The following is a 21,816-nucleotide window of genomic DNA, read 5'->3' as shown; positions in this document are numbered from 1 at the left end:
TTTCCTTTGTACATAGCTGGAGCGGGTCCGAGGAGCCTGTTAGATAGGCATAGCGGGGTAGGAATAATAATAATAATAGTCTTTACTAGCTAGCTCTATGTGACGAATATCGGTCCCCTACCACTGAAAGGGACTCCTCAGACTGAAGGTTGACTTAGACGGGGTGAGGTTCGGTAGAGCCAAAGGGTCTACAACAAGTGCACAAGTGTGACGAATCTCGGTCCCCTACCACTGAAAGGGACTCCTCAGACTGAAGGTTGACTTAGACGGGGTGAGGTTCGGTAGAGCCAAAGGGTCTACAACAATTAACACAAGCAAGTGTTCACACAGTGGTAAAGACAACTGCTTGCATTGCTTACTGGAGAACCTTCTGAAGGTCCTCCTAACGAGTGACTATCTAGCTAGTATATATAATCCTTGTTTCACCATGCCCTGGCGACTATCACCAGTGACTGTTCTGTATTCACTGTTGATACTCCGTTGTCGAGAGTGACTTCCCATTATCACCAGTGACGGCTTGATCTTGGCAGTGATAATCCTCTGATTGGTCCGTTGAATGATTGGTCGCCAGTCGTCCCACGGACCCGGCTGCAGCCCCTCAGGCCGCCTACAATGGTCATTCCATGACACTTAGCTATATACGGTTATAGCGCCTAGGCTTATAACTGTTATATAGTTGTAGTTATCTAGTAAGATAAGAAGTGTATTAAACTATCTGATGAGTCTAGGAAGTGGAAAGATGGAAGGAAAGGAGTAACTATATATATAGGAAACCCTATGATGAGCATGTGATTTAGGGGTATGATAATAGATAAGCCAATTTGTATTACAACCTGTTCGCGCTTAGCAACGCCCTGCAGTTCCTCATCACGGGCAAAGAGGTTTTTCCTGATCTAGTCCGTTCTTCTGAAACTGATGACGATATCCTGCGATGGTCCTACGAAACAGAGCCTGAGATTGAGCGGCGTTTCCGCGCCCGCGAGTTCCCCCCTGACGACGAGCACGTGTGCGCTGCTGTTACGGCGCGATGCTGGCGCCAGCTCTACACAACAGCAGATCAAGTGGTGACCGACCTCAAGGCAATCCAAGCCGCCATTGCACGTGGTAAAAGGCCCGAGACGTGTGTATCCCCACCGGATGAGCATGAGCAACCCTGTGACGAGAGGTGGCTCTATGGGCTCTGTGAGGAAGATACGCACTTTAAGACACAGCCAAACCGCGATTTGATAGGTTATTAAGGGACAGAGTTGGAAGTTGGACATCTAGTAAGGGCTTTCAACTAGATGAGCTAATGTTGCACAGGTAGTCACACGACACAAGGATATGGTGGCCATACGGTATTCAGTTCTAAGGAACCAAAGGCCAGCCTACCGGGTGCCGAGATGGTGGCTAGCGTCTCGCTCTTGCTGTTATCCATCCTCAATGCCCACAAATGGAGGAAAGTCCAGCTCGGCCTTACTGCTTCGCGCCAGTATAAACCCAAAACACCCCCCCCCCCCCCCCCCCCCGCCCTCTCCTCCCCGTGGAACTCAATGCCCATGCTCTTCACGAATATGGCCGGCCGCGACTTCAACTAAGCAAGAAACATCTTCTACTCGAGATGCAGCACATCTTGCCATGATACTTGTTAGCGCGAATCCTCTTGGACAGTGTCGCTTTGGTCGTCGGACGGGTCACCGATTCTTCGCTGTTCCTGGTCCTGCCTAGCACTTCGGGCAAAGACCGGTCGCTTTTGTCGACTGGGCGAAATCGACGTCCGTATAGCCTTAACTGTCGCTTTTGCCGCAACGCGGCTTGGGATCGTACCTCTTTACGACATGTCTCGGAATTGCTGTACAACCGACGCATATTTTTTCATGTAGATCAAACGCTGCACTTGTGATCATAGCGGAGGGTTGTGTCGACTGTTTGAGATGTGATTGTCGCCACTTAGCTGATGGGGGGATTTGTTTGAGGAAGACATAGACATATGAACGGAAAGAGGTACCCGCAGGAGCTCCTTTTATCTTGATCTAGACTCTGAGCCCAACATTCAGGTGTACCTTACTCACCGTACTCTCGCCACTCCCGCGAAGGTCACGGTCACTTACCAACCGGGCTGCAACGAACAGGTCGCGATGAGTCTCAGAGGTACGGTGTCTTGGATTTCCTGGCACAAGGTTTCAGAACCTGTATACAGTAGTATGATAGTAACGAGTTGAGGAACCAGCTTCCGCGTGTTGGGTGGTAGGTGCCCATGCGATCTATGAGCACCATTCTGTACCCGAGTTGTGTGAAGTGACACAGCTAACTAATGCACCTGGAACAGTTAGCTCCCAGGCAACCAACTCTTGCGTCAAATGCGTTGCTTCAGAGTCAACCCAATCGGCTTTGGCGGGTTCAGCCTGGGTGTTGCACACATGCCGCGGGAATTGGCAGGAACGACCTCTCCTTGGGTATCTGCTAGGCTCCTGCTTGGTGACAACTTCACCACTCAGTTTCGCGAAGCATGGCGCACATCAAGACCTCAATATCACTGATCGGACGTTGGGTGACAGAATGTGAAATTGTGAATCATCGAAGCAGCTTTATGGTCTCCAACCAACCATGGCCTGCACATCGTGTCTTCCCTCAGAGTAATAATAAAATGCCCTCCCAGGGTGGATCTAATGTGAAGCACTCAAAGGTCTCACGCACAACATACACTGGACGCCGTCTCATCAGCGCCACAGAAGCACCTTCTTTGCTCCTCCCACCTCGCCGGCGCTAACACTACATACAACACAGGTACCCACTGGGAAGTGATTCCCTCACTGCAACCACCTCAACCCAGCCCTTCCCACCAACGCCGCCATCGTCACCGGAAACCCACTAATCGGCACGGGCCTCTCAACACCCCTAAACTTCACGCCCACAACATGCAAGCTCTGACTGCCCACCTCGTCTCGGAAGGTATACGCAACATTGACATGGCACTGGCCGCCCGTGTCATCGCTTTGGTCAACGCACTCGGCGAGCCTGTATTCGCATCCGGTCCGGGGGTCCATGATCGGGTCCCAGTAGCACACGACATTTTCGTGCACATCATTGTAGTCCGAACCACCGTGTCCTCCCCGGCCTTGGGGGATGACAGTGCTCACCAGACTCTCTGCCTTCTCCGTGAGCAGCCTGCGCAGCCCGCTGCTGTTGCGCGGCAGACGGCACCGGATCCAGCCCGACAGGACCTGCGTGCCGGGGGGTAGGCGGTGGATACTGCTGCTGCTGGTGCTAGTGCTGCTAGGACTGATGGGGGTGTTGTTGTTGTTCAAGTTGTTGGTGTGGTCCAGCATGGACAAAGGCGAAGGCGAGGGTGGGGAAGGGTAGTCGTCGGGCTCAAAGAAGAAGAGGCTTGCGAGGAGGCGGTAGGCGGTGCGTTTGATCATGGCGCTTCCCTCGGGAGATTCAATCCAGTCATTGACCGCCGCAGTGATATCGTCCATCTTGGCATAGTCGTCCAGCGCGATGCGGTCGCCGGCGACGTCAAGGGGCGGGTCTAGGCGGTGGAGCTTTGCTTTGACGGCGGACGGGACAGACCGCGCAAAGTTATGCCATGACTCGTCCGAGTTGCTCTGATGCATGAGCATGTTGGCAAAGGTGCGGATGATGCCGTTGGGGATGAACTTTTGCAGCCCGCCGCCATGGGCATGCTTTGCTTGCTGTCGGCCCGTGCCCAGGGAGACGAGGAGATCGAGCGAGGCCGCGCGGTTCGGCCAGAGGGCTTTTGTCTCGGCGTAGGCCGTCGCGGCGGGACAGTTTGCGAAGACGGCGCCATCGACATACATGGTGCCCGTGCTGGTCTTTTTGAAAGGGGGTAGGTAATACGGCGCTGCCGAGGTTGCCAGCGCGGCTTCCCAGACTCGCATGTCTTTGCTGTCATTCTCCTCCCGCGTTTCGTTGTGGCCCTGGGGATGGTTATAGTTTGTGATCAAAGTCATTGTGTCGGCGTATCCGATGGACGATGTGACGGCAACGCGGGTGCTGATTTGGCTGTGCCCAGGGGTAAGCGCGGGAGCAAACAAGCTCGTGCCGCGTCCGAATAAACCTTTAGTGGCCTTCTCGAGAGGCGCCGCGGAATAGATACTGTCTGTAATATTGAATAGCATGATGCCGAGCTGAGACCAGAATTTCTTTATCATGGACTGGCTGAAGGTGCTAGTTGCAGTGTCCTTGAAGAACTCTGTGAGCTGCTCGAGCGTCTTATTTTGTGGCGTGATGGCAACCGCGAGGGCAATCAAACCCCCTGAGACCAGGCACGGGTCAGCGAATAAGTCTCTCTGCTTGTGTGTCACCCTAGAGACAGTCTTACCAGTGCTAGTCCCAACGATGAGATCAAAATACTCCCGGATTGGCACTCCGAGCCCAACCTCCTTTTCCAAAGCCTGGAGCATAGCCAGCTCAGCGACTCCACGAATGCCGCCCCCGTCCAGCGTCAACACTCTGACACCGGCGCACCTCGGCTTCAGCTGGATGTAAGTAGCGGCGAGGCCCGGGCCGGCTTTGCCACAGAGAGGGCATTCCGTAAACAGCCAGGTGCTTTCCCTCACCGTGTCAGGGGTGCCCAGCTCCTGGACACAGCAAGGACAATAGGAATGTCCACAGGCAAGCACATGGTCGGGGATGCCGTCAAGACACGAAAAACATGTCTTGTAGCTCTTGATGAACTCCCAGATGGCCAAGTGCTTCCGATGAAGGCTCTGTCGCCGAGACCTAAGACGGTCCGCCAGGCTTGGGAACCCCGGAGAGGCGCTCTGCGGGTGCCTGATTAGCTCCTGGTACGTGACTGCGTACTGCTGCCGCACGGCCGTGATCCAGTCGCCTCTGTAGCCGTTGTGCCACTTCAACCGACGCTGGAATATCCCAGGGATCACCTTCCCCGTTCTTGATGCATGCGTCAAATGTGCCCGTTCGGGTCTGGAGACACATGGGCTGCCGTCCGGGAACTTGTAGATGCAGCTTTCGTAGTTGGCGAGATATTCATTGATGCCGGCTTCGCAGGTGGGTTGAAGGCTCCGCTCGAAGGCCTCACTCGGGCTTACACCTGGTTTGTTGGGATATTATTAGCTCAGGTTCTGCGCACCCCCTGAATACAGTAAACATAAATATCGAGGAGCTACCTTGATAAAACCTCCTATACGTCCACGTCAGCAGCGAACTGACTACAACGTCAATCACCATCCGGTCCAAATCCCGGTGCTCATGGACCAGTTTCTCCCCGTGCTCGTAGGCATGACGGAGAAAGTTCCCCAGGTGGCTTCCCATGGTCTCTGGATTGGGGTTGTCTCGACGCGCAGCCAAGAAGAAGTCAAACGGATCCTCAGAGGAGGTGAAGTGTGCAAATGCTTTGCTCAATACCCTAGACAGCTCAGGGACGTTATATTTCATGTTGGCGGCCGCGCCGATGGATTCTTCGTCCCGAACCGCTTGCTCAATCCGGATGCGGAGTCCCGCCCACTGCTTGACCACGCTGTGTGGTCGGACCTTGGGATTGTCCTTGCTCGGGACATACCAGCAGATGATCTTCCGAAAGAGTACTTCATAGAGTCTCCTGTTATCCTCAATGTGCTTCCGGAAGTCTGTTTCACTCCTGTTATAGTCCTCAACAAAGGCTTTGAGAGTTGGCGAGGTTGTCCAGAGGTTGGGGTGGTTCTCCAGATATTGGTGAGCGAGCTTTGCTTCGTCGTAAAACTCAGCTTTGTGGAGCTCGGATTTGTGACGGACAATGATCAAGGTTTTGCGGGAAGGATGGTTGATAGACTTGTACACAGCTTTGGAAGCCCATTCCAGCACGGCTTGGAGCTGGGGCATGATCTTGGTGTCGTCTCTCGTCACGAACACAATGACATCGCTGATGGCGTAGAGGAATCGGGCATAAAACAAGTCGACTCCGTCCTTCCCTTTCCGTCCGTAGCAGGGAGCGGTAACACGGTATTGATAGTCAGGGGTAGGACCAATGGATGTGGATCTAGTCCGGTTTCCTTCAGGGGGTACGGCAAGTCTCCCCCTTGTCCCCTGATCCACTTCATCAGCATGGAGAATCTCGGCATCTGTGAGAGCAGCTCCGGCTTTTTGGCCTTCGCAATCAACGAAAAGAATGGGATGCTGCTCGTTCGCCGAGGCTGCAGAATCCCTTGCCAGGAGCACTGCAGCCCCCTCGTCCCGGTACAGGTGCACACCCTTCGTCGTGGGGTTCTTGATGCTGTCCAAGCTTGCAGACCTCGTCACCGGCCACTGAGTGGCTTGCTGCCTCATAGCGGCAACAAGGGTGCTGATGTTGCCATCTTGAGCCATGTCCCCTCCCCTAATGACCCCGGCCCTTGCTGCCAGACCCATCATAATCATGGCGCGCACGAGGCTCGATTTGCCGGCACAGGTATCGCCCACAAAGGACACGAACCTGGGGAAGTGATTTGCCGTCTCCGTGTTGCCTGAAAAGTTGGGGTCGCAAAGCTGTCTGAAGCGATCGTATACCTCGAGAAGGGGGGTGCCATGTCCTGAATAACAGCGCTGCTGTTCATAGCCGGCATGGTTCTGCCGAATGTTGAACCAACGAGCTGTGCGGTCTTGCTCGTAGAGCTCTCGCTGGCGGGCTCGGTTCTCCTCGGAGTGTGTCACGGCGCTGATGATGATCTGGGAAATGGGGTTGAGCATCCGGTGCCGCTTGGCTAACCCATGATTGCGCGGAAGATGGGAATTCCAGCAAGATTCATGGCCGTCAATGGTACACGGATTCAGACTGCACTCGGCATCATGGCAGGTGACGCAGTATATGGCGCATTGCCTATCATCCTCGCTGCTTTGGTCATCATCTCCACTCCCGCCTCTCCCGCAGTCCGAACAGCAGCGAGCATTCTCTTGCGTGACCGTCTTCTCACATTCTGGATTCGAGCAGACGTACTGTGTCAAGAAGTCTGGCATGGCGTGATTGATGAAACACTGCAGAGTTTAGGTTGACGGTATGAGAGGGGTATGAAGGTTGTGTAGTAGTTATATTGATATGGCACTGCCAGTCCAGTTCAAACGAACAGTTAAGGAGTCGGTTGTGCCAGAAGGGCAGGCTCAGACTGGGCATGTGGCTTGCTTTATATCGTCAGCTCGGTGCTGATGGTTCCCAAGGCATGCATGGCTGGGTGCTAAAGGGAACATGTAAGGATCCAAGCCACCGGGCGAGGCTTTTTCAAAGCGCCTATCTGTTTCAGAGCAGAGGGTCCGATAACCCGCTGCCAAAGTCATGTTCGATATACTAAAATCTGCGGGTTTCTGATACCCAGTACTGCCTAGTGTGTCAGGGGAAAGCTGCTCATGACCACTGCGGCAGTTTAGGTTACTAATATCCTCAGGCTTCATTGGTATCTTACTTGGTGAACTTCTATCATCTCACCGTATTCTTCCTTGGCTCGAATCTGCATTCTGGCTGCAGCTAATGCGTCGTGACCTTGATTTCGTCGTGTTCTACATTCAGTTGTAGTGAGCACGAATCTATTGAACCGAACAGCATCCAGCGGGCCGCTTGACCATATCGATGGAGGACTGATATCCATGTTCCAATAGTTCCGGGGCCTGTAGCCCAGGGTCCAGATACCTACCTACCGATAAAGCTAGGAGAATGGCGTGAGTAGGTATATGTCTGCTGGGTCATTCAATCCTCTCCTTATATTCCAACTCGGCTTGCAGCTTTTCATCCACCTGGACGTCAAATAACCGGGTCCATTTCCTGTTAGCCACGGATATGACGACCTTGAGGAGCAGCAGTGTTCCAAGTGTCATGGCCATGGACCACCCAAACCCCATCAGAGCATCCGCAACTTGCCACCTGTGCATCACTGTTAGCTGTTTCCCCGGTTTTCGAGACTACAAAGAAGCTGCCCATACCCTAGCCGCCCGGCCGTAGACCGCTCCCGGATAGTTGAGTAACCATCAAATCCGACTACATATTGCCTATTATCACCGAGATTTGTCAGCTAGCGATTCAAAAAACAGTAAGAGGGAGAGAGGAACCTACCTCGCAAAGCACCCGGTCAGGACCATCCCGATGAACCCTCCCCCAGTGTGTATCAAGAAAATGAATAGCGGGTCGCTCCTCATCAAATCCAGCAAGACGGTGCTTTTGAGGAAGAATATGACCGCAGAGGCAATCGCGCCGATGCAGCCGGCGCTCCAGACAGGCACCTAGGTTTCCATGTTGATAAGCTGGTCATGCCCCTGAATTGATGAGCATCATCACTTACATATCCGGCCGCAGGGGTAATGGCGACCAAGCCGACAATAGCCCCGTCACAGAAGTGAACAACCGACACCTTTGCTCCTCTGCGGCCCTCCCGGACAAGTTTGGGCCACTGTCTCACCGCTTCCTGCAAAGCCCAGTGCAAAAGCAACATGGTACAGGCCCCCGAGCTCGCAGAGACATGTGTTGAGATGCACGCTGAGACAGCCCGGAGGTTCCCGCCCAAGGCCGAACCACCGTTGAAACCTGCGAGACCAAGCTGTAAGACAATGTGATTCTCAAGACGTTCGCGGCCCCGGATGAGGCTGCTTGAGTAAAGATTACATACCGAACCATCCAAACCAGAGCTGCAATGTTCCTAAAATCATGTTGTTTAGACTATGCGGTGCGTCGTCTCCTAAAATTGCACTTGGGTCGAGCTGTGGAGCGGGCAGCATATGCGGGAAAACGGTTTGGCTGGTAAGCATACGTGCCGATGGGGGCGCCGGCGTAGGAACACGTGGTGATGGAGGGTGGGAAGGAATTTCTGGGGTAAGTTTGGGGTCACCCGTGCTTGAGCGGGGAGAGGCCGTTGTATTCATGTTGCTTGCCGGTGCAGTTGGGCTGGCCTCGTCAGATAGACCGCTATCCTCTCGCCTAATGGTCATCACATTTACCGGAGGGGCTGGTGTGGGCTTCGGATAGATGATTGCCCAGGCATGTGCAAAGACGCCCCAGCCATGGCGCTCGACCGCATCAAAGAGAACAACTGCGCCGACTGCAGTTCCCGATGTGATGTGTACCGCAGTGCCTCCAGAGAAGTCCATGACGCCGTGCTGGCTGGAAAAACCTTCTGGTGACCACGTCCATCTCGCAACGGGATAGTAGACAAGCAGGGACCAGAGAAGTATGAAGGCGAGGAAGCGGCCGGCCCTGAACTTCTTGATGACCCCGCCGCAGATTAGGGCAGGCGTGAAGCAGGCGAACATGCCTTGGTAGAAGGCATAGAGAAGCTCGGGAATCTTGGGCCCTGCTGCACCCACGGGGCGGACGAGCGCGCGATATAAAACCAAGTCCTGGACCTGTCCACCATACACATGCCACGGTGATCGATTCTCGGCATGGCTCGGGGAGAAGGTCAGAGAATAACCCCAGAGATACCACTTACAGAATCGTTAGATTGCGGTCGGGCGAGAATATGTGGAGGCAGATTCTGGGCCAGGAGCACGAACCTGAACAGCACAGAATGCTGCGGTGACAACGGGCATACGGAGTAACGTCAACGTTGAGGATCTGTCCACTGCGCCGGCGTAGAACATCGACAACGCGGGTATCATTTGCAGCACCAGACACGCTGATATGGTAACCCAGACAATATCCGCGCCCTGCAGTCAGGTAACGTTAACATCAATAAGGGATCATTGTGACCTGAGGGAGGGATACATACTTGGAAGAAGGCTTGAGAGTGCTGTAACAACTGATCCTCGCTCACTACCCTGCCTTCAGGGGCCCTCAACAGAGGCGGAGCAACCTCTAAGGGGTATGTAGCCATGGCCCCGTCCGCGTCCAATGCTAAAAGGCAATCGGGCGACAGTGCAAGCCACAGAGAACTCGAGGGTCGACGGGCTTTGGTTGTCTAAGGCTCGAAGCCGACACGATCAACCAACATCAGTACTAGATCTGGGCAGCGTCCTGACGCGGAGGAGTTCGTCGCACGGGGGGACCGATGAATGCATGCAAATCCGGATCATAGCAAAGGAAGCAGAGCAAGTCTGGATAGAGAAAATTGACATTCTGCCCGGCAGGGGCACAAGTGCGCCAAAGGCGCACTTATTAAGCGCTGCCTCTGAGAATGGAGTGAGCTTTGCTGAGCTGTGCGAGGCTGTGAGTCTGCGACACACCCCAACTCGACCTAGCGTGCCAAGATTCCGATGGCGTGCGTCAGTGTTATCTCCTCGGGATATCAACGATGTCTAACTAACTTACACGTGTATGTGTCGCCTCTGGGCCGCGGGCAATGAGTGTCTCTCGGTATGTTCCGTCGGGGTCTCAATGATCAATGATTGATTGATGTGGTTCGTTAACTCAGCCTCATCCGCATTTCCATTTCCTGCTTTCTATTGCCCAGACGGCACGAGATAACGATCATGTCTTCCATTGGTCATCGACTCCAGAAAACTTGGTGCTTCCAGTAGCCATATCGGTGTGGTGCTGTCGAATTGCGCAGCTAGCAACAAGCCTCCTTCAACCCACACGAGGTTCTGGTGAGGCATCCGGTCAGCACGGTGGCGGATGTATTTACAATACCTAAGGGCTTCTGTTGAATCATTAGATGCTTTTCCCCAAACGTTCGGAGACTGCCACACCCTTTGTCCCGGATCGCCCTCGACTTCCGAGCCCTCCTGGCTCATGCTTAGACCAATTTGATCAAGCTGTTGTCGTACTCGATTGCCCGATATGTCTTGGTGGTTGACGCTGCGGCACAGCATCACGAATCGGCCACATGCTCTTCCCCAGGCGGCTTGTCGCCAGGTCTAACCCAGCAACCCCAGCCTTGTCGGGTTTCCGTCTGACTGTGCGTCAAACGCAGGAACCCGGGATCGGTTCTCGTTACCTAGCCACCTTTATTCTTCAGCATGGATCATTTGAACCTCTCTTTCAGACTTCCCAGCTCAGCAAACGGGTCGGCACCGGGTCCCAGTTTCTGGGACCTTCCCTTCAAACTCTTACCCGCCCAAGTCGCCCGTCTCACCGCTCACTCTCTCCGACTCAATACCCTTGTGGGAGAAGTGAGAAGGCCCGGAAACGGGTATCAAGGATGCACCATATCGTGCTCTCTTGATGACATTCAGGGGATTCACTCGGGGGTCATCGACCAGGAAGCAGTCGATTATTTGATCTGGAATTTGGGCCGCGAACACATTCGTGGCAGTCAATCTCCGCGTCATAATCGCATCATCAAGATTGAATACCTCTCGCGAGTTGCAAATGCAGCCTGGTACTTGGAGTGCAACCCTTCCAGTCTGTGTCAACTGTGGGATCGCCTTGAGCGGCCTTGGCAGGAATTTGTCGTTGAGCACGACCGAGATGAGTTCTGTTGGAGGCGACAGCGGCCAAGCGTTTCAACTGGCAAAGCTTGTCATTATGCGAATACCGCATACATCCTCCAGAAGGATGATGTATTTGCTCAAGCTATCCAGTTCGTGGTTTGGGACTCGTTGCAGAATAGGATCGCCACATCGGTTGAGGACGAGGACCTGAGAAACATTGCTGGTAAGTCATTCCAACGAACGGGAGTCCGGAAAACATTACCGCATGTGCAAGATGCTGATTTTTCGCCAATAGCGGTGCGAGAAAGATATCTGCGAAGGGTGTTTAACCACCTCCTTACGGAAATCACACTGTTGCAGAGCTCAAAGAGGACCTGGGAAATCGCTGCTGAGATCCGGAAGAGAATCGAAGAGTCAGATCTGCTTGGCATAAGGCTTCTCAGTAACGAAGGCCCCGAAGCCGTTATCAATGCTTTGGATCACGCCTGGGGACAAGGCGAAGAAATCTTGGCCCAATTCTCCGTGTACGGGTTCATTCACCAGGTTGACGTGGTGTTGTTGAACGGAACGTCCGCGTACTGTCCCCCTCGTGTCTCAGCACCCAGTTTCAGCCCAAAAGAAGTGGGAAGGGTCAACTGGCTTGGACTGTTTCGGCTGTCGAGTAGAGATCAGTATACGGAAACGGTTGAGAAGCTGCTCAGCAGAATCAGTACCCAGATTCAGCTTGACCAGCACACTTTCACTGAATGCCTCATCAGAAAAAGGGATGACAAGTTGGAGGAATGGATAAGCAAGCTCCGGCAGTCGCCGTCGCTGCCTCCCACCCAAGCTAACGGGTCAAACGGGCTGAACGGACACGCAACCTAACAGTCCGAACGGTAGACAGTCGACACGTTCGCGGCGCTTCGCACTCGCCACCCGACCCCCAACACCAATCTGTTGCCGACCCCGAAGGTCTGCCACTCATCAACCTCACCATGTGGAAGATGATCCTCGGCTAGTCCGTCTATTAGCTCGCCGTGGGTCTGAAGCTGCACTTGGGTGGGGGGGGGGGGGGGGGGGGGGAGTGTCAAATGTCCTGCCCTCTTCCTGCCCTCCACCGAGCCTGAGCTGCAGAGGCTGGTGTTCAACACATATGTGTTTGCGCAAATCTCAAGCCCGTCAATAGCCGCCGAATCGACAAGGGGAGACGAACTTAGGACGACAGCTCCATGGAATGCGCACGCACCCAGACCCTCCACTGGGAACTGCTTTGGGTCAATCTCACCCATGGCCGAGAAGAACCCAGCCGTTGCCTCCGGTGCTTGTCGTTCAAGGCTAAAGGGGCAACAAAGCACAATGATCAATGTTTCGAGATGCCGAGTGATGATCAGGTATGGAGACCTTTTTCTGAATTGACCGAGGGTTCCTTGCTGTCCCTGGTAGATAGAGCGGCCCGAAAGGTGTGGGTTACTAGGCAACTTTAAGTTACTTCTCGGTCCGGTTGTACTCGAGCAACTGTCAAAGGAAGGGGCCAACGCCGGAGCATCAACGGTGGAAATACAGCCCGTAGATATATGTTCGGCAACACTTACCAACGATGAAGGGTCAGGAGTATAAGGTAATTCATTGGGATTCGATTAGCCGATCACCTTAGAACCTAATTTGATGCCTAAACGCTGCTAAGCGTCCGGTAACGAAGACGAGGGTCGGTAGTTTGGACATCTCAGAGCGTCACAAATGGTGTATGAAGTAGGTTGGGTTGTTTGTTTGTTGTTAGATAAAATTGCGAGTTCAGAAGCGGGTTCTCATGAGTGGAATTGCCGAAGTCAACCATGATCTGAATCATTGGTGTGGGACAAGCTATCCCTGAAACGCATGTTGGCGGCACGCTGGACCCTAACCCGAAGCGCCCCTGGGCTGCCTCTAGTGGCCACCTGTTGGAAATACACGTACAGCAGTGAGGCACGAATCCTGGGCGCATTGCCAAGTGGTGATGGAATTCTTGGTGGTTGAATTGCAGTCTGATTGATCAATTGTTGTTCAAAGTTATCCTGAATCTCAGGAGCTCTCCAGAGCCAATTTTATCCTGGTGGGCGCGTAGGAGCAGTAATTTCCGACGTCACAGGCCACGAAGTGGGCTGTGCCCAGGGGTGGTATTTCCAACACCACCATTGCCCACCAACGATTCAACACATCGCAACCGCTCATCGTCATCATTGTGGCTTGTTGGCGTGACCTCATCGTCAAGAAAACAACCAGACACCCAACTAAATAAACGCACAATGCTTTGTTCCATCCTTACATAGACGGACAGTTGGATCAGGTGGCCAGTTATAAGCTTACCTATGTTACAGGCACTTTTTATCGCTCTGCACATCCCTCGCCTGCTTTGTCCGACCGGAATTTAACCCAAAGTCCCAAACGCGCCAATAACGTCATTGGGGCTCAGACGCTCAGTCCGCTTCTTAGCCCAACCTTCTTTTTCCCAGTCGAGCCAGTCTGCCTTGCCTCAAAGAAGCTTATTTTCCGCACCACGATTTTTCGGGGGTGTAGCTCACTTTATTGTTTCTTGTCAGCTCGCTCGTTTCTTTCAATCCACCCAATGCTGGTGTCTCATCATCTCATGTCCGATTTCAATCCGACGGCATCCCCTGAAGTATGAGCGACAACGGGGCTCTTCCGATCCGGCCGGGAGACCTTGACGGCCTCTGGGACTATGTGAAGCACGATACGATTTTGAGGAGGGCCAAGTTTCTGGTACACGATGACTTGGAGGAGCCCCATCATATCAAGGAGGCCCGGAGAATCATCAAAGAGAAACACAAGAAGTGGCCCACAGCCAGCGAAAAGGAGTAGGTCGGACGGACCCAGTGAACGGAGCCTTAGCTCACATTGTCCCAGGATATGCGGAATCTTGGATCAAATCGCCTGGAATCCCAATGAAAAGCGGCTATGGAAGCGAAGCCTGAAGCACTCCTCTGACCCGGATTTCCGCGAACTGATGGGGAGAATAATGCAATCCGAGACGGATTTCTACGGATACGACAGCGAGTCTCTTGGAAGCCGCCTTCTTTACATGATAAGAGACGCCAGACAGAATCCGGATCCTCGGTCGTTCTATCCTCTGTTGAAACGGGCGGGTGTAAGCATTGACAAAGTGGTCAACTTCACCAGGAAGACTATCATGGGGGACCACCCGCAGAACCTTTCACTGCCGCTAAAGCTAGACGACAGGCGAAGGCTCTTCGTCAGTGACATGGCCAAGTTTCTGAGCGAGATGCGGGGCGGCCGCCGCAAGCTTCCTCATGCGACATACGAGATCCCCGCTACGGACAACAGGTATATCGAAGATGGAATCATGAAAATTGACAGTCACACTCTTGTGTTCGACACAACGCTCAACAGCTCCATTTTGCAGATTATCAAAGAGGCGGACCTCAAGCCGGGAGTGATCATTATGCAGTTAACATTTTGGCCTGACGGGGTCGACGAGGACCCAGAGAGTGCCAGGAATGCCTTGCCTCTGTGAGTGATTATTCGCTTAAGCTAAGGCTATGACTGACGGATCTTCGGGCGCAGGAATCACAAACTATACCACTGGCTGAGCGAGCATTATAATGTCTTCGCCCGGCACCCTGGCAGTGGTTTCGTCACCTGTAACCCGACAATCTACATCCTCAAGAAAGATACGTCGCTACGGGGGACGCTGAAGAGATCATTGTAATACGTCCCCAGGCGGTTCCAGGGGAACCTGTATGAAATAATGAATTACTCATGAGATATCTGGTCCGGCTAAAAAGAAAGGGGGTTTGGGGCTGGAACATGGTTACGCATATGATATGTGTCTTGATGAGATCGGTCATTGGTTTCTGGCACGGGAATTTGGGTGCATCATTATAGCGCTGGCGTTCTGGTCTTCGGAAGATATTGCATTCAGTGGATTGAAGAGGGGAAGAGGTCATTGTGCTTTGTAGCGGATACAATACATACCTATGTATCTGAACTCATGGTATCACCTCAACACCAAGGATCTTCATGGAGGTCACTTACATACAAACCACTCATATAACACTTAAGAACCAGTAGTAAATAGTTGAGAATAGGAGTGTACAAATTCAGTATGTACAGCCAGTACGTGCACTCGATGCACTGGACAGGGATCAACATTAACCTTATGTTGTAGTGATAGGCCAGGTGGGGCCGCTCATGAACCCTGCGTTCTGTGGCTCCGCTTTGGCGGGGGCGGGGTTCCAGAACCGTTCTGTCGCGTCGACGCGTAAAGTGGCGTTTTGTGTTTGCAAAAGCGCGATGGCATTACTCGGTACAGACGTAACACACGTCAACAAGGCCATCAAAAGTTACAGCGTTGAGCGGCAACGAAACGAGCCACAGGCTTTTGGAGCGGCAGCCAACCCAGTATTTCCAGCAATGACGGTATCACAGGCCGAACCTGACGCCGTGGCGCCGGCAGCAATACGCCCCAATCCTCACCACGAGGAGTATCAGTACCTTGACCTGGTCCGCGAGGTCCTCGATCATGGCGAGCTACGCCACGACCGGTATTCTATCCAGCGACCCGACAGTTGTCCTTCCAACCTACTAACGCTCTTCAATTCCGTAGCACCGGCACAGGCACCTACTCAATCTTCGCCCCACGACCGCTAAAATTCTCCCTCAACCGCTCCGGGACGCCCATCCTCCCGCTCCTGACCACAAAACGCGTCTTCACCAAAGCCATAATTGCCGAGCTCTTGTGGTTTATATCAGGGGACACCTCCGCCAAAACGCTTTCCGCCCAAGGCGTCAAGATCTGGGACGGCAACGGGTCGCGCGAGTTCCTCGACAAGCTGGGGCTGACGGCACGGGCCGAAGGCGATCTGGGCCCCGTCTACGGGTTCCAATGGCGGCACTTTGGGGCCGAGTACGTCGATGCGCAGACCGACTATAGCGGACAGGGGGTGGACCAGCTGGCGCGCATCATTTCGACGCTCAAGACGAATCCGTACGACCGGCGGCTGATTCTCAGCGCGTGGAACCCGGCCGACCTGTCCAAGATGGTGCTGCCGCCGTGCCACATGTTTGCCCAATTCTACGTTTCCTTTCCTGGTTCCCGCACCTCGCCGCCCCCCAGCTCCGAGGATCAAGGACAACAACCCCCGACCAAAGGCCACCTGCACTGCCAGCTGTACCAGCGCTCGTGCGACATGGGGCTGGGCGTGCCATTTAACATCGCTAGCTACGCGCTGCTCACGCACATGATTGCGTACGTGTGTGATCTGGTCCCTGGGAGCCTGACCCACGTCATGGGCGATGCGCACGTCTACCTGAATCACATCGAGGCGCTCGAAACACAGCTGCAGCGGGAACCAAGGGACTTTCCCGAGCTAGAGATTGCGAAGGACAGAGAGCGGGGAATTGATGGGTGGAAGGCCGAAGATTTCATCATCAAGGGATATAATCCGCATAAGGTCATTGCGATGGAGATGTCTGTGTAAGAACTATCTTACAAGCATGCTGAGGCTTGTGCTAGCCCTACATCAAGTGGTGCCGATGGCTGCGGGCAGCCCTCCCAGCGTGTCATGGCTGATGCAGGGGCTCGAGGGAGTGAATTCACCTTTTGATACAGACAGTTTTGTTGATCGGCCGAGATCCACGTCGCTCACGCTTGTTTCACGAGGCCCAGGCTGTAGCATGTCTTTAAAACATCGGCTTTTACAAATGGGATATGCCGAAAGCTTCGAATCAGTACATGCCACCAGCCAAAGGAGTCCGCTGCTCACAGCACTTTTCACAGCACTTTTCACAGCACTTTTCACAGCACTTTTCACAGCACTTTTCACAGCACTTTTCACACCCAACGCAGCTTGTGTTTCTGCGGTTCTAGCCATGTATTCTTTGCTATCAACCTCATGTCTATATCTGAGGGACTGTCTAGGACGTCAAGTCACTTTTAACCCATCGTATCTCGTACTCGTACCGTCTGTGAAGTGATGCCATATGCTTTCGAAGCCCAAAAGTTTTAAGAGCAGGGATTCCTTGTTTTGTTTCTTCCTTTTCTTCCCCTCTGAACATCAAAGACAGCGCAGTAATTTCGAGTGGTATCGATGCCATATGTGTGCCAGCTCCCAAATCTCAAACCCGGGATACGGTTGATTCATTCACTCTTCAGGCAGCAGGCTTCGGATGAACTGGAACATCCTTGGTCTGCGTGAAATGTCTGGGCAAACGGTTCTCGCCCTCAGCATAAGGGAACCCGGCCTCTTCGCGCGCCATGTCGTTGACCCACTTCTCGTTACCCTTCAGGCCTCCCTTGCCGTGCTTCTCGACACCAACCTCGTTCCACTTGGCAGCGAGGTAGAACCACGCAAGTGCATTCCCGACAGTGCCAACTTCATCCGAGACACCTGTCGCGGCCGCTTGGCTCATCTTCTTCCAGAGTGCGTCATCCGTAAAGAGCTCAATCAAGTGGGTGGCAACAGCCTTCCAATCGCCCGGTGTAACAAGGAAGCCGTTGACCTTGTCCTTGACCTGCAGAGGGATACCACCAGTATTGCTCACGATGACGGGGCGGCCGGCGTGGAGAGCCTCAGACACCTTGACCTCAAAGCCCTCGCGGGTCGAGAGCTGGAGAACCACATGGGCGTTGGCGAGAAGAGTGTTGATGAGCTGGTCATTGGGATCAAGACGCATGACGCTGACGTCCTTGACAAGGTCTGGGTAGTATGTCTCGAGCTGGCTCATGGTCTGATCATAAATCAAACTAGCATCGGGGTCATCGACTGAGCCATTGCCGCAGACGACGAGCTGGGGCACGTCAACGATGCCGGCCTGCTCGCACCGCCGGCGGAACTCGGCGTACGAGTCGATCACGGTAGGGATGCCCTTGGAAGGATCAAAACGAGCAACCTGGATGATGTACTTGCGGGCGGGCCAATTGAGCTCAGTCCTGCATGGGTCAGCATTACTGCAGTGTCCCTTGGCGACTTAGAGACTTACATGCGCTGCGAATGGCAGGCGACATTGTAGATGTGGCCATAGTAGCCGGCATCCCACTTGTTGAGATGCTTGTTGAGGCCATCCAACCAATCGGTAGTAGCGGGCAGATAGACGACCTTCTCACGAGGGACTGTGTGGGGGACAAAGATGGGAATGGGGTGGCTGATGAACATGTCGCATCCCTGAATGTTGCTCCAAAGGAAATCCCATATGTCCGCCTGCGGCGAGCCAGCCTTGGCGACCAGGTCGCTCCGAATCTGGATGTGAGATCGGTACAGAACCGGACGGTCCGGGGTGACTTTCTTAATCAGAGGAATGAGTCCAGGCATTTGCGGGTCATCAATCTGTGCTCAATGTCATCAGCATACTTGCAATGGCAGGGCGAGACAAATGCCTCCCCCACGGAATCCGCATGGGGGAGGTCATGTGGCAGGAGCTGCAGCAGTCGCACACCGCTGGGCTTGCACACAGTATGGTTGCACATTGGGGTCGGTGAGGGAATAATAATGCGGCGCACAGAACGAGGGGAAAATAAGACAAAAATGAGAAATTTCACTTACGATCACGACATCAGCACCACCCTCCTCCGGTGTACGGAGAGGACCGCCCTCGGAGAACCAGTATCGGTTCGCATTTTCGGTGATCCAGTCAATGATGGCCTGCTTCTCCTCGGCGGAGATGCGTTGGTCCGGATGGCTAACGCCTTGCAGGATGTTGTGGATGTTCTTGGTGATGCGGAATACACCGGGCCGGGGTTTCGGCACTTCATAGCATTAGCGGAGCCGTCAACACTATCGAGAAAGAGTTTCTACACTCACCGTACCAGGTCAAATCGACACCCATAAGGCGGGAGAATCGTACCAGTGCGTGTCGCATGAGAGCGACACCACCGCCCTGAGGAGTAGAGCTGAAGAAGGCAATCTTGGTCTTGTTGCCCCTGAGCTTCTTCGCGTACGTCAACATGGTTTCCCACGTAGCATGGCCGCATGTGTCCTTGTGATTCTGGACAGTGGTAAGGTGGGCGCGGAAGCCAGCATCCGTCTGGACAACACCCCTCCATCCGACTTGCAGAAGAGGGACAAGAGAAGGGCCGAAATTCCTGCATCCATATGTCAGTCGGTTCAGAGCTCCAAGGCATCGAATGTCGACGTACATGATGCACTTGCGTGCCATGGAATCTGCCTGCTCATCAACGCGCTTGACGTCCCAGAACGACTTCTCCTTGTGCTCGTCGTCCGGACGCATCACGATGGGCACAATGTCCAGCTCCAGCCAGAGTCGGGAGCACAAGCTGGGGCTCATATACTTGAGCGTCGTTGGGAGACCGGCGCCGATGAACTTGGAGAAGTTCTCGTGCTCATACTTCTCAACCTCAGAAATGACATAGTCGGCGATAAGGTCGGCACCCATCTTCATGGCGTCATCAAGCACGATATGCTTCACCGAGAAATCCACCAAATAGACTGTGTCATGGATGGCTAGGGCAACTACGGCTGTGTGATCATCAGAGAACACAGCCGAAATACCCAGATAGAGCGTCTTGAAGCGGTTGAGTTAGCGCAACGTGCTGGTAAACACAACCATGAAGCGATGGGTAAAGCTGTGGGGTGTCTCCAAGCTTGGTGCCAACGAGATTTATGACAGAGACCAAAAAAGCTGCCTTGTTACTTCGCACACAAGAAGAGATGTTGGGTGGTTCGATTCGCATAAAGAGAAAGGTAGATGAACAAAAATACAGCTCGACCTTGGTTCTACTTCCATCGCGAAGGACCAAACGAGACTCGCGAAAATGGGAATATGGAATACGTACCGTGAGAGCAGGACCGAATTGACCCTCCTTCTCGACCAAAGTGCTCATCTGACGCTTTCGGTGCACCGAAGTGCCCGTCGAGAACTTGCGACCCTTTTCGAACGCCATGACTGCGTGCGCTAGGGGACGGATACTCTTAGGATGGCGATGGTTCTCGTTGTTGGTGTGTTGATTAGGCGTAGCGAACCCGCTGGACGGTGGAAATGGTTCGCTACTATCAAGAGACCGGACTTGATCTCGATGGAGATTGTTGAGGGAGTCGGGTTGAAAGTGTGAAGTAGATATTTGGGAGGCGAGAGGTGGGTTTATAGCACTGGCATGGGCAGTTTCTAGTGGTGCCTGAACTGAGGGGGGCGACTGTAACGGGAAAGAGCTTGTGTCGGGGATTTGCTGGGATCGGTGTGGCCGGGAAGGCAGGAACGTGACGGCCGTATCGAAAAGTTGCGGTGCTCCTTCCTGGTGCTGACCCGGGTCGATGGCCGTGCCTGCCACGGGGGGCGGCGGGCTGCGTGCTGTTTCTGCGTCGAGGCGGTGACCGCGAGGCAAGTCGTCGTCCTGCAGCTGCAACTGCTCCGCACCTACCTGCGGGCCGGGGTGCAAGTCCGCATGCCGCCGTTGACCCTCCCTCCTTTGGTTCGGCATGGAGGTGGGGAGGTGGGGTTTGGTGGCAGCTTCCTCCCTTTCCAGAATGCTATGATCCTGTCCTGTAGGTCTTTGGGCCATGTTTTTACAATTTCCGCTTTTCCGTCTTATCCGCGGTGTTGTCAAACCTGATGGTCTGATACATTTGCGGTATTAGTGCTGCAAGTCAGGAAGCCAAAAAATTCTAGGGGCGGTTGTCACTTGGCTGTGTAAGCCAGGGGTAGGACAGGTCTCTGTGCCCCGCGTCGAGCAAGTCTCCTTCCGCGGCCAGCGACTGCTGCTTCCAGGCTTGCTGCATGCCAGTTCAGCAATCCCAACTTCCGTCCGCTATCGGTTAGACAGCTAAGCTAAGGTACGGATATTGTACACCTAGTGTTGCCGGCAGGGTACCCTACGCGGACTGTCACTGAACCCAGCCTGCGCTCATGCATGCGACACCGAGTCCGAAAGGTTCATTGGACAGGGACTACCATGCCCACGACGAGTCGGCCTCGAAGCCCTGTCCCATTTGACTCGGGATGCGGCTAACGATGTCGGTGAGATGCCCAACCATCCCACCGAACCAGACCATATTGTGACACCAGAGCTCCGGACTCGCTGAGCTCTAGCGGGGTGAGAGATGGATGGGGGTTTGTCCAATGTCAAGGGAACGGTGACTGTCCGCAAACTGTGGAAATCCAAGGGAGCAAATAGATGCAAAAATGTCACTCACTCAGTTTCGAGCAGTAGTAGCTGTGAGATCGATATACTTGGGTGTAAAGGCACCAACTCGATAGACAATAAAACAACCGTTTAATGGAATCTCTCCGTTTCTTGTGTAGTTCACTCCGTTACACTCAAGTCAAAGATGAGTAGCGGTCTGCGTCGGAAACGAATAGCGTCCTGCCTAGATAGGTACACAATGAACCTATATAAACGTAAGTGAAGTGTGTCCAGCACCGTCGCTTCGCGTTAAGGGTTACTGGTCGTGATGTCAACGATGGAGATCGTTCCTTAGTGGGGTAGCTGTCTAGGTGAACCTGGCTTTTCGCTGTGGGGAAAAGCGGGATATGGTGATTAGCGCACGGGCAAACGAAGAGACCCTGTCGAGCCCGTGGATCGGAGAGGAAACAAAGAGG

At 53.7% G+C, this 21,816-nt stretch overlaps 7 protein-coding genes across 7 annotated transcripts in view; 4 read left to right on the top strand and 3 right to left on the bottom strand.

Moving 5' to 3' along the window:
* The window catches only part of N656DRAFT_753628 (kinase-like protein), a gene marked incomplete at its 5' end in the record, with an annotated part of 2,472 nt that extends 1,008 nt beyond the window's left edge, over positions 1-1,464 (top strand). Inside the window, one exon of the mRNA XM_064813066.1 lies at positions 817-1,464. Within this exon, the coding sequence (XP_064670169.1) occupies positions 817-1,238 (422 nt within the window). The 3' untranslated portion in view covers positions 1,239-1,464. The remainder of the gene's footprint in view (positions 1-816) is intronic.
* Positions 1,465-2,480: 1,016 nt separating this feature from the next.
* N656DRAFT_845343 (uncharacterized protein) lies at positions 2,481-7,041 on the bottom strand. Its single transcript, XM_064819196.1, has 3 exons — positions 5,133-7,041; positions 4,325-5,056; positions 2,481-4,258 (listed from the first exon to the last, which is right to left on the bottom strand). The coding sequence occupies exons 1-3, from the start codon at positions 6,931-6,933 to the stop codon at positions 2,790-2,792; spliced, it is 4,002 nt and encodes a 1,333-aa protein (XP_064670168.1). The 5' UTR covers positions 6,934-7,041; the 3' UTR covers positions 2,481-2,789.
* A 609-nt stretch (positions 7,042-7,650) lies between these two features.
* Positions 7,651-9,770, bottom strand: N656DRAFT_798372 (Rh-like protein/ammonium transporter; the record flags this gene model as incomplete). Its single annotated transcript, XM_064817752.1, has 7 exons — positions 7,651-7,828; positions 7,888-7,953; positions 8,018-8,184; positions 8,244-8,485; positions 8,568-9,381; positions 9,451-9,603; positions 9,666-9,770. The coding sequence occupies 7 exons, from the start codon at positions 9,768-9,770 to the stop codon at positions 7,651-7,653; spliced, it is 1,725 nt and encodes a 574-aa protein (XP_064670167.1).
* A 794-nt stretch (positions 9,771-10,564) lies between these two features.
* Positions 10,565-12,626, top strand: N656DRAFT_101710 (uncharacterized protein). Its single transcript, XM_064808478.1, has 3 exons — positions 10,565-11,491; positions 11,564-12,268; positions 12,468-12,626. The coding sequence occupies exons 1-2, from the start codon at positions 10,855-10,857 to the stop codon at positions 12,133-12,135; spliced, it is 1,209 nt and encodes a 402-aa protein (XP_064670166.1). The 5' UTR covers positions 10,565-10,854; the 3' UTR covers positions 12,136-12,268; positions 12,468-12,626.
* A 1,282-nt stretch (positions 12,627-13,908) lies between these two features.
* On the top strand, positions 13,909-14,779 carry N656DRAFT_768690 (uncharacterized protein; the record flags this gene model as incomplete). The annotated part of the gene is made up of 2 exons (XM_064813646.1): positions 13,909-14,102; positions 14,152-14,779. 2 exons carry the CDS (start codon positions 13,909-13,911, stop codon positions 14,777-14,779), a joined length of 822 nt encoding a protein of 273 aa, XP_064670165.1.
* Positions 14,780-15,678: 899 nt separating this feature from the next.
* Positions 15,679-16,745, top strand: N656DRAFT_768689 (thymidylate synthase; the record flags this gene model as incomplete). The annotated part of the gene is made up of 2 exons (XM_064813645.1): positions 15,679-15,809; positions 15,872-16,745. 2 exons carry the CDS (start codon positions 15,679-15,681, stop codon positions 16,743-16,745), a joined length of 1,005 nt encoding a protein of 334 aa, XP_064670164.1.
* Positions 16,746-17,415: 670 nt separating this feature from the next.
* N656DRAFT_709676 (glycosyltransferase family 4 protein) lies at positions 17,416-20,164 on the bottom strand (the record flags this gene model as incomplete). Its single annotated transcript, XM_064811613.1, has 6 exons — positions 17,416-18,196; positions 18,247-18,590; positions 18,807-19,009; positions 19,065-19,345; positions 19,400-19,785; positions 20,057-20,164. The coding sequence occupies 6 exons, from the start codon at positions 20,162-20,164 to the stop codon at positions 17,416-17,418; spliced, it is 2,103 nt and encodes a 700-aa protein (XP_064670163.1).
* Between the last annotated feature and the right edge of the window lie 1,652 nt (positions 20,165-21,816).

The sequence above is a fragment of the Canariomyces notabilis genome (genome assembly GCF_033297395.1).
Source record: "Canariomyces notabilis strain CBS 508.74 unplaced genomic scaffold N656scaffold_11, whole genome shotgun sequence".
NCBI lineage: Eukaryota > Fungi > Ascomycota > Sordariomycetes > Sordariales > Chaetomiaceae > Canariomyces > Canariomyces notabilis.
The sequence above is the reverse complement of the archived record's forward strand: the minus strand, read 5'-3'. Positions and strand labels throughout refer to the sequence as shown.

Coding starts and splice junctions, on each gene's coding strand:
- N656DRAFT_845343 (XM_064819196.1), bottom strand. CDS start 6,933: ATGCCAGACTTCTTGACACAGTACGTCTGCTCGAATCCAGAATGTGAG. Junction 5,057..5,132: donor GTATAGGAGGTTTTATCAAG/GTAGCTCCTCGA, acceptor CCAACAAACCAG/GTGTAAGCCCGAGTGAGGCC. Junction 4,259..4,324: donor CATCGTTGGGACTAGCACTG/GTAAGACTGTCT, acceptor GCCTGGTCTCAG/GGGGTTTGATTGCCCTCGCG.
- N656DRAFT_101710 (XM_064808478.1), top strand. CDS start 10,855: ATGGATCATTTGAACCTCTCTTTCAGACTTCCCAGCTCAGCAAACGGG. Junction 11,492..11,563: donor GGACCTGAGAAACATTGCTG/GTAAGTCATTCC, acceptor TTTCGCCAATAG/CGGTGCGAGAAAGATATCTG.